This window comes from Haplochromis burtoni, unplaced genomic scaffold (genome assembly GCF_018398535.1).
Source record: "Haplochromis burtoni strain Fernald_Lab_line unplaced genomic scaffold, NCSU_Asbu1 Contig_599, whole genome shotgun sequence".
Taxonomy (NCBI): Eukaryota; Metazoa; Chordata; class Actinopteri; order Cichliformes; family Cichlidae; genus Haplochromis; species Haplochromis burtoni.
Window position 1 is genome coordinate 77,842 of NW_024582960.1, and position 10,598 is coordinate 88,439.

At 42.1% G+C, this 10,598-nt stretch overlaps 2 protein-coding genes across 2 annotated transcripts in view; both read left to right on the forward strand.

Moving 5' to 3' along the window:
• The window catches only part of LOC121812451 (protocadherin gamma-C5-like), a 13,892-nt gene extending 11,843 nt beyond the window's left edge, over nucleotides 1-2,049 (forward strand). The window contains exon 2 of the mRNA XM_042214677.1: nucleotides 1,989-2,049. Coding sequence (XP_042070611.1) covers nucleotides 1,989-2,012 — 24 coding nt within the window. The 3' untranslated portion in view covers nucleotides 2,013-2,049. The remainder of the gene's footprint in view (nucleotides 1-1,988) is intronic.
• Nucleotides 1-10,410, forward strand: part of LOC121812448 (protocadherin alpha-C2-like) — a 27,492-nt gene extending 17,082 nt beyond the window's left edge. The window contains exons 2-4 of the mRNA XM_042214669.1: nucleotides 4,757-5,843; nucleotides 8,735-9,651; nucleotides 10,345-10,410. Coding sequence (XP_042070603.1) covers nucleotides 4,757-5,843; nucleotides 8,735-9,651; nucleotides 10,345-10,410 — 2,070 coding nt within the window. The remainder of the gene's footprint in view (nucleotides 1-4,756; nucleotides 5,844-8,734; nucleotides 9,652-10,344) is intronic.
• Nucleotides 10,411-10,598: the final 188 nt, after the last annotated feature.

Here is a 10,598-nt window from a genome sequence, read left to right on the forward strand (position 1 = left end):
CCGCGCAGGATCAGGACGTTGGAAGTAATTCCGTTAAATCGTACACATTAAGTAAAAACGAGTGTTTTAGTTTGAAACTGAAAGAGTTGTCTGGCGACCGACAGGTTCCGGAGCTGGTCCTAGAGAAACCGCTTGACAGAGAGAAGCAAAGTGTACATCAGCTATTACTGACAGCGTTAGATGGAGGTAATCCTGTAAAAACTGGAACGACAAAAATCGTAGTTACTGTACTTGACATCAACGACAATGTTCCTGTTTTTAAAAAAGCTTTGTATAATGTATCAGTACATGAAAATATTGTTTCTGGTTCTGTACTCGTTAAAGTCGAAGCAGCAGACGCAGACGAGGGCGTTAATGGAGCGATTCAATACGCATTTGCTGAACACACATCAGAATCACTGTTATCTGTTTTTCAATTGAATCCAGACACAGGTGAAATTTCTTTGATAGGGCCTTTAGATTATGAAAGCAATGCAGTGCATGAACTACGTATTACTGCAAAAGACAAAGGTGTCCCTGAGATGGAAGGTCACTGCCGCGTGCAAATAGTTGTCATAGACATGAATGATAATGCTCCAGAAATAGTGTTGACTTCAAAACCAAACCCAGTACGCGAGGATGCACCAAAAGGCACTGTTGTAGCATTAATCAGTGCACGAGACCTCGACTCTGGTAATAATGGAAAAGTTTCATTAGAATTAAAAAGTGGGCCTCCATTCACTTTAAAACCTTCATTTTCTGACAACTACGCTCTCGTTACAAGTGGTGTTTTAGACAGAGAACGTTTTTCAGAATATAATATTGAAATTACAGCCACTGATTCAGGCTCACCTCCCTTGACCAGTAAGAAATCTGTACTTGTCACTATCACTGATGTGAATGACAACCCTCCTGTGTTCTCACAGCCCTCTTATAATGTGTATTTAAAAGAGAATGGAGTACCAGGCTCTATCCTGTACTCAGTATCAGCATCTGACCTGGATTTTGGTGAAAACGCAAAGGTCTCTTACTCTATACTGGACTCTAAAGTGCAGGACGTTTCTGTCTCATCGTATGTTTACATTAACTCAGATAACGGCAGCATCTACAGCATGCACTCGTTTGACTATGAGAAACTGAAGGTGTTTCAGATTCAGGTCCAGGCAAAGGATCAGGGCTCTCCGTCTCTCAGCAGCAACGCCACTGTCCATGTTTTTATCCTGGACCAGAACGACAATGCCCCCGCTGTTATTTACCCCTCCTCCGCTGCCATGGGCTCCCTCTCTCATCAGAGGATGCCTCGCTCCGCGAAAGCGGGTCACCTGGTTACCAAGGTGACAGCCGTGGACGCTGACTCGGGCCATAACGCCTGGATCTCCTACAGACTGGCGGAGGCCACAGACGCCTCTCTCTTCACTGTCAATCTGTACACAGGGGAGGTGAGGACTAAACGCGCTGTGTCCGAGCAGGACGACTCCTCTCAGAGGCTGCTTATAGAGATCAAGGACGACGGGGAACCGATCCAGTCCTCCACAGTCACGGTGTCCATCATACTGGAGGACGGCCTCCATGAGCCCATCTCAGACCTCCGACATAAAGCGGCCGAGCCCAGCAAGAAAACTGGGAGAATCACCCTTTATTTGATTCTCTCTCTGGCCTCGGTGTCCGTGCTGTCTCTGGTCACTTTCCTCATCTTAGCGGTTAAATGCATCAGGAACAGCAGGAGCAGCAGCACGTGCTGCATGAGACGGACCGACTCTGATGATTACAAGAACCCCAACAGAAACCTGCAGATTCAGCTCAACACTGATGGACCTATAAAGTACGTGGAGGTCCTGGGAGGAGACATGCTGTCTCAGAGTCAGTCCTTCAGGTCCTGTATGTCTCCAATGTCAGAGTACAGCGATTTCACTCTGATTAAACCCAGCAGCACCACAGACTTTAAGGAGGTGATCAGTGTCCTGGATGCTTCTTTACCCGACAGCACCTGGACCTTTGAGAGCCAGCAGGTGAGGCGAAAATTGAAGAAATAACCTGCATACACTTTTCATTATTATTGCTGTCATACATTTCCAAAATAATCTTTTAAAAAAATTTCAGCTCCGTTGCATTCACACTCATTAACACATCCGCTCATTTGTGAATCGGTATGTATGTAGAGTGACATATTTCGATTTACTGTATATTCAGTCATGCACGTGAATTTTAAAATTACTATTTATATCCCGTTCACTTTAGTATTTAGAAAATTCCACTTATCATTCTCATATTGATTAAGCAAATAATGATAAAGAGAATGCTATTTAGGACAAAATAAGACTCTGCAAGTACGACGTTATTATTTATTCGACACATTACAGTTGTCGTAAAGAGTTATAGCATAACTAGAGATTAGGTTCCATCAATTAACATATTAGAATCACACATCAGTTAGGCAATATATAAAACCCGCTAATACCAATCCAGAGTTTCACATCTGAAAAATTTCATTTTAAATTTCATTCTTTCCACCGTTTTGAGTCCTAATTAAGTCAACTCTAAAAATAATAGACGCCCCTCTTCTGAACAGAAAGATTAGAATCCTCTTGTGGTTTCTTTTTTGTGTTTGTTTTTGGTTTTTGCCGTCTGATACCAATAGTCCTGTTTCCTTCCACTCAGCGTGCCGTGACATTTTACGTCTTTCCCCATAATCATCCCTTCAAAAGGAAATCAAGATTTACGCAGCAACAATTCACAAATGTTATCATATTCTCACTCTTTCTACTGTGAAAATAGAAAATACATATCTACAACACATAAAAACGCTATATGATGGCAATTACACATACTTAAAAAGAACTCCGAAATTATTTCGGTATGCAACATACTTAAAGAATCGAATTATTTCTTATCACGATCTAGTTCGTTCATAACGTTCTCTTCTCTCTGCGACAGCAGTACACAATAATTTAATGTAAAGTATTTTTTTTCTTTTACTTTGGAAACAGGGCATTTTTTGTGTCTTTCCACTCTATTGTGCTTGTATAACACCAATTTGTATTCCCCTCTCTTGTTTGTATTGTGAGAGAGGTGGTGCAAAACCCAAATAGCAATGTTAGTGCTCCGTCATTGGATAGTATAGATGTATGCTTTGAACCAATGGCATACAGATCTCTACAAAGAGATCTACTCCATCCCCCATTCAGTCTCGTCACAGTAACTGGCACAATGCTCCGAGATGGAGGTGGAGAGGAGATGTGCGTATACACAAATGTCCAAAATTTAGACCTTTGTTATTAACGTGCATTTGTGGATTGATCTCTAGCATCATATTCATTCTGGCGCTGGAATTATTGTCGAGGTGGTTATGTGAACAATATATCGATGGGAAATAACACATCCTAACGGATCGGGAATGACAAAGAGAATCAGACACCGAGACTGGAGATGGCTGGCGCTTTGGTGGCATCATTTCTTCGCTTTGTGGAGTACAATATACGGACAGACTCGTTACAGTATCCCAGAAGAATTAAAACAGGGCTCTGTGGTAGGAAATCTTGCCAAAGATCTGGGTTTGGGACTATCAGACATTTTTGACCGTAAGCTGCGTGTCGCTTCTGAGGCTGGTAAGCAGTATTTCAGCGTGGATACGGGGAAGGGCGAGCTGGTGGTGAATGACAGAATAGACAGAGAGGCTTTATGTGGACAAAGCGCCAGCTGTGTGTTGCCACTTCAAGTAGTAATAGAGAATCCACTACATCTATATCGTATAGAAGTGGAAATTAGAGACGTTAATGACAATGCACCGAAATTCCTTAGCAAAGAAAAACATTTGAAAATTGCGGAGTTGACAGCGGTGGGTGCGCGCTACCCTTTGGAGACAGCACAAGACCTCGATGTGGGTATTAATTCCCTAAAATCATACAGTCTTAGCAAAGATGAATGCTTTAGTTTAAAAATTAAAGAACTTACGAATGGCAGAAAAGTACCGGAGCTTGTACTGGAAAAAACGCTTGACAGAGAAAAACAAGGTATTCATCAATTACTGTTAACAGCATTAGACGGAGGGAATCCTGTCAAAACGGGAACATCAAAGATCACAGTGACCGTTCTAGACAATAATGACAATGTTCCTGTTTTCAAAAAAACGTTATATAAAATTACGGTGCCTGAAAGCAGTCAAAGTGGCTTAATGCTCGCAAAGGTAGAAGCAACTGACCAAGACGAGGGTGTGAATGGAGAAATTGAATATTCATTTGCTGACCATACACCAGAGATATTGCGCTCTATTTTTCAGATTAACTCTGCAACAGGGGAAATTTTCCTTAAAGGAAAATTGGATTATGAAAACTTTGCAACTCACGAGTTAGATATCAGTGCAAAAGATAAAGGAATTCCTGAAATGGAAGGTCACTGTCGCGTACAGGTGGAGGTAATAGATATAAATGATAACGCTCCAGAAATTGTTCTGACTTCAAAACCGAGCCCAGTACCAGAAGATGCACCAAGTGGTACAGTAGTAGCTCTGCTTACAGCTCGAGACCTTGACTCCGGTGACAATGGTAAAGTGACATTATGGCTCCCAAAGGGCTCTCCTTTTAAACTGAAACCCTCTTTTTCTGACAATTACGCACTGGTTACTGGCCGTAATTTAGACCGGGAGACATTCTCGGAGTATAATATCGAGATTACAGCCACTGACTCAGGCTCACCCTCTCTATCATCTAAGAAGACTATTAATGTCACTATCACTGATGTAAATGACAACCCCCCTGTGTTCTCACAGCCCTCTTATAATGTGTATTTAAAAGAGAATGGAGTACCAGGCTCTATCCTGTACTCAGTATCAGCATCTGACCTGGATTTTGGTGAAAACGCAAAGGTCTCTTACTCTATACTGGACTCTAAAGTGCAGGACGTTTCTGTCTCATCGTATGTTTACATTAACTCAGATAACGGCAGCATCTACAGCATGCACTCGTTTGACTATGAGAAACTGAAGGTGTTTCAGATTCAGGTCCAGGCAAAGGATCAGGGCTCTCCGTCTCTCAGCAGCAACGCCACTGTCCATGTTTTTATCCTGGACCAGAACGACAATGCCCCCGCTGTTATTTACCCCTCCTCCGCTGCCATGGGCTCCCTCTCTCATCAGAGGATGCCTCGCTCCGCGAAAGCGGGTCACCTGGTTACCAAGGTGACAGCCGTGGACGCTGACTCGGGCCATAACGCCTGGATCTCCTACAGACTGGCGGAGGCCACAGACGCCTCTCTCTTCACTGTCAATCTGTACACAGGGGAGGTGAGGACTAAACGCGCTGTGTCCGAGCAGGACGACTCCTCTCAGAGGCTGCTTATAGAGATCAAGGACGACGGGGAACCGATCCAGTCCTCCACAGTCACGGTGTCCATCATACTGGAGGACGGCCTCCATGAGCCCATCTCAGACCTCCGACATAAAGCGGCCGAGCCCAGCAAGAAAACTGGGAGAATCACCCTTTATTTGATTCTCTCTCTGGCCTCGGTGTCCGTGCTGTCTCTGGTCACTTTCCTCATCTTAGCGGTTAAATGCATCAGGAACAGCAGTAGCAGCAGCACGTGCTGCATGAGACGGACCGACTCTGATGATTACAAGAACCCCAACAGAAACCTGCAGATTCAGCTCAACACTGATGGACCTATAAAGTACGTGGAGGTCCTGGGAGGAGACATGCTGTCTCAGAGTCAGTCCTTCAGGTCCTGTATGTCTCCAATGTCAGAGTACAGCGATTTCACTCTGATTAAACCCAGCATGCACCCACGATTCAGAGTGAATTATTCTACGTTCCTGGAGCGTCAATTACCATCATGCACTCTAGACCTTGATTCCTCAGCAATGCTGAGAATACGTATGTATTAAAAAAATGTGCCACCAAGAAAAACTAAGATTTCAATAACACTAACTTTGCTACGTCCAGCGACAATAAAATTTTATATCCTTTTTTGTGTGAAATATAACGGAACTTCAAAATAACGAATCTTGCATCTAGTTAAATAATAAACTGTAGAGTGTAATTTAATATTATACAGCACGTAACATTACATCTAAATTGATGGTAAGAATCTCTTCCGGATCATCTTACTTTAGTTATTTTTATTCCAATAATTTTCCTGCCTACGTTTTGTTTTCTATCATTCACCACGTGTCTATTAGTGTGCAGGTTTCTCGATTGTTATACCCGATTTCGAGCATGCTCAAGTGGACGGAGTCGTCTCTCACCACTATGATAGGCACAGTTATATCCAGATTTTTGAAACAAATTAATACAAAAATAGTTTCTCGGTCAAGCGTATACACTATTCAGCCACATACAGCTAAATATGTTAGATAGTAACAATATTTATCTATTAAGTAGATTTTATCTTTGTTTTGTATTACATCTTTTACTCAGAATATTATCTATCCACAGACATCCTAAATTTGTGTGCTAATACTTGTTCTATTAAATGTAAAAGATGCTAGTATATACTCATAAGGTAATTTCAGGTGTTTCAACCTGCATTTCTTCTTCAATCCGTGACCCTCCTCTAACTCCTTACTTTCACGTCAAATCAATGTCAATTATGACTGCTTTCATAAATCTAACATCTCCTTCTCAGATATTTTCAACCGGTATGAAGGTTTAATCAAAGAGAAACAACGGGTACTGGCTCCGAAGCCGAAAACGAGAATCGTCTATTCTTATTTCATGGCAGTGCCAACAACGACTCATTATCTGAATCTTTTAACGACTGTCTGCACCGCAAATTTGCCTTTCGATCTCATTGCTATGGTCATGCAGAGAAATTGCGTAAGATCCAAACCCAGCTTTAACATACGATCTAATCTAAATCCTGACAAAATACGCATCCTAGTAGACTCCTCTCCACCACTGCAGATTACTTCACACAATCGACAATGCTTCACTGTTGCAAGACACGCGATGTAGGTCACAATGATATTTGTTCACAATGAACAACGCTTTATTCGAGATTTATAGAGATGTAAAATTCTCTAGATCAGTATCTTTAAGCTATCAAAGAACTATCAATTCCAATGGATATTGTCGACGCTTTTTCCCACTCCACTGGAATTATGCTTTATGGGCTACGTATGCTGTTAAGGTAAGTCTAGATATTTGTGTTTTTTGTTAATCCAGCTAGTTCTTCATGACATCAGATTGCTGAAAAGGAATACTCTAGATCTGTGACGATCAGGCGCTATGCTGCATCAATTCTCTCTTGTGACCCTCACCAGTAAACGCACAGAACCTGTTTACATGAATCCAATAACGACGCCTCAAGGCTCTTGTTGTATGATAAATCTGCAAATCTGTTTTCGTTGCGACATACATCGACATGTTATGACCGTAAATTTCGCGTTGCTTCTGAGAGATGAAAGCAGTAATTCAGTGTCGATCGTTGATAAGCCAGACTCGTGGTATATTATTATAAATGATCAAGAGGCTTTATGCGGACAAAGCGCCAGCTGTGTGTTGCCTTTGCAGGTGGTCATTGAAGATCCGTTACAGTTACATCGAATTGAGGTGGAAATACAAGATATTAATGACAATTCTCCACGTTTTCTATCAAATGAATTGTCTTTGAACATAGCCTGCCATTCTATCAAATGAATTGTCTTTGAACATAGCCGAGTCAGCAGCAGTGGGTACACGCTTCCCTTTAGAGAGCGCATCTGACCCAGACGTTGGAAGCAATTCCCTTAAATCATACACACTCAGTAAAAATGAATGTTGTTCCCTTAGAATAAAAGAAATCGAGGGTGGGAAGACCGTCCCGGAACTTGTATTAGAAAAGCCTCTAGATCGAGAGAAGAAATCAGTCCACAAAATATTACTAACAGCATTAGATGGGGGGAATCCAGTAAGATCCGGAACCACACAAATAACCATAAGCGTTCTTGACAATAATGACAATTTTCCGGTTTTTGAAAAGAATCTCTATAAAGTGTCCCTGGGTGAAAAAAGTGTACAAGGAACTGTTGTTATTCAACCCAAAGCGTCAGATGCAGATGAAGGTTTAAATGGCCAAATTACATTCTCGTTTGGCTCTCGGACGCCAGACTCGGTGTTGTCGGTCTTTGATATTAACCCTTCAACCGGTGAAATCATTCTGAAAGGGGAGTTAGATTATGAAACTGCCAAGTCATATGACATTGATGTGACTGCAAAAGATAAAGGTAGTCCTCAGATGGAGGGTCACTGCCGCGTGCAGGTTGATATTACTGATTTCAATGATAATGCTCCCGAAATAGTTTTCACTTCTCAGCCCAAGCCATTGCGTGAAGACGCACCAAGTGGGACAGTTGTGGCTTTGATCAGTGCGCGAGACCTTGACTCTGCTGATAACGGTAAAGTAACGTTGCAAATTACCAAGGGCCCTCCCTTTGCTTTGAAACCTTCGTATTCTAATAATTATGCGCTGGTTACCAGTGGGACCTTAGACAGAGAACGATTTTCAGAATATAATATTGAAATTACAGCCACTGATTCAGGCTCTCCTCCTTTGTCCAGTAAAAATATCATACCTGTCACTATCACTGATGTTAATGACAACCCTCCTGTATTCACTCAACGAAATTATAATGTGTATTTAAAAGAGAATGGAGTACCAGGCTCTATCCTGTACTCAGTATCAGCATCTGACCTGGATTTTGGTGAAAACGCAAAGGTCTCTTACTCTATACTGGACTCTAAAGTGCAGGACGTTTCTGTCTCATCGTATGTTTACATTAACTCAGATAACGGCAGCATCTACAGCATGCACTCGTTTGACTATGAGAAACTGAAGGTGTTTCAGATTCAGGTCCAGGCAAAGGATCAGGGCTCTCCGTCTCTCAGCAGCAACGCCACTGTCCATGTTTTTATCCTGGACCAGAACGACAATGCCCCCGCTGTTATTTACCCCTCCTCCGCTGCCATGGGCTCCCTCTCTCATCAGAGGATGCCTCGCTCCGCGAAAGCGGGTCACCTGGTTACCAAGGTGACAGCCGTGGACGCTGACTCGGGCCATAACGCCTGGATCTCCTACAGACTGGCGGAGGCCACAGACGCCTCTCTCTTCACTGTCAATCTGTACACAGGGGAGGTGAGGACTAAACGCGCTGTGTCCGAGCAGGACGACTCCTCTCAGAGGCTGCTTATAGAGATCAAGGACGACGGGGAACCGATCCAGTCCTCCACAGTCACGGTGTCCATCATACTGGAGGACGGCCTCCATGAGCCCATCTCAGACCTCCGACATAAAGCGGCCGAGCCCAGCAAGAAAACTGGGAGAATCACCCTTTATTTGATTCTCTCTCTGGCCTCGGTGTCCGTGCTGTCTCTGGTCACTTTCCTCATCTTAGCGGTTAAATGCATCAGGAACAGCAGGAGCAGCAGCACGTGCTGCATGAGACGGACCGACTCTGATGATTACAAGAACCCCAACAGAAACCTGCAGATTCAGCTCAACACTGATGGACCTATAAAGTACGTGGAGGTCCTGGGAGGAGACATGCTGTCTCAGAGTCAGTCCTTCAGGTCCTGTATGTCTCCAATGTCAGAGTACAGCGATTTCACTCTGATTAAACCCAGCAGCACCACAGACTTTAAGGAGGTGATCAGTGTCCTGGATGCTTCTTTACCCGACAGCACCTGGACCTTTGAGAGCCAGCAGGTGAGACAGAAAATCCGAGGAATCAGTAAATTATATCCCTAACCCTGAATTTAAAATTAACATATCCTGATTTTTTTTTATCCTGATTTTCATTTTGTAGTTCCTTGCTTATTTCTAGCAATGAGTGTAGTGCAACAAGTTCTCCTGCTCGCAGTTTTTTGTTTCTACACTTTCTTATTTGATTATCACTATGGAATGTAGTAACTTTAACAAATCCGGGTATATATTTAATTAAGTGATAATATACATAATCGCTTTCACTCTCTCTACCATGCAATGCGTGTGTGTTTGTGTGGTACAACTATAATGGTAAAAGTAAAATTTTACCACTACTATTGGTTTCAATTTATTATTGCATATCTTTTTTTTTCCAAAAAATGTTATCAGTTTCATGTTTTTTCTTACTTTAAAAAAACACTAGTTTTTAATAGAATTAAGGCAAACTTACAATTCAGTTGCAACAATTATTTTAATTCACTCTTAATATATTAGCGTTTTCAATAAGTATAATCAGTTATTAGTTTTCGGTCTTTATGTTAATGAGGCGTATCAAATATAGAAATCCCCTCTAATTCAAATTGCCAGTGTATTTATTTGATTTGATTTTTATTTGTCTAGAATTACTGAGCTTTACAATGAAGCCTGTTTTTAACCTTTAATCTTCTTCTGATAAACTGTATTGTTTGCCCTCAGGGGAAAATCCGGTTTGGAAACCACGCCCCCATGCGGGCGCAAATAGCATTGCGTTATATGACTTAAGGCTGATACCCCACTGTTTTGACAATGAGAACTATCAAAGAAAACCACGTGGGTGGGGGGTTCTATATAAAGATGACTTATCCTTTGCATTTATGGCTTCGATCTCCGTTATAGGTTTTAACAGACTCTTGGCGTCCTGTGTTATTTGTCTTTCGGTGTAATCTCAAACTTTTGAAACCAATTTTTTT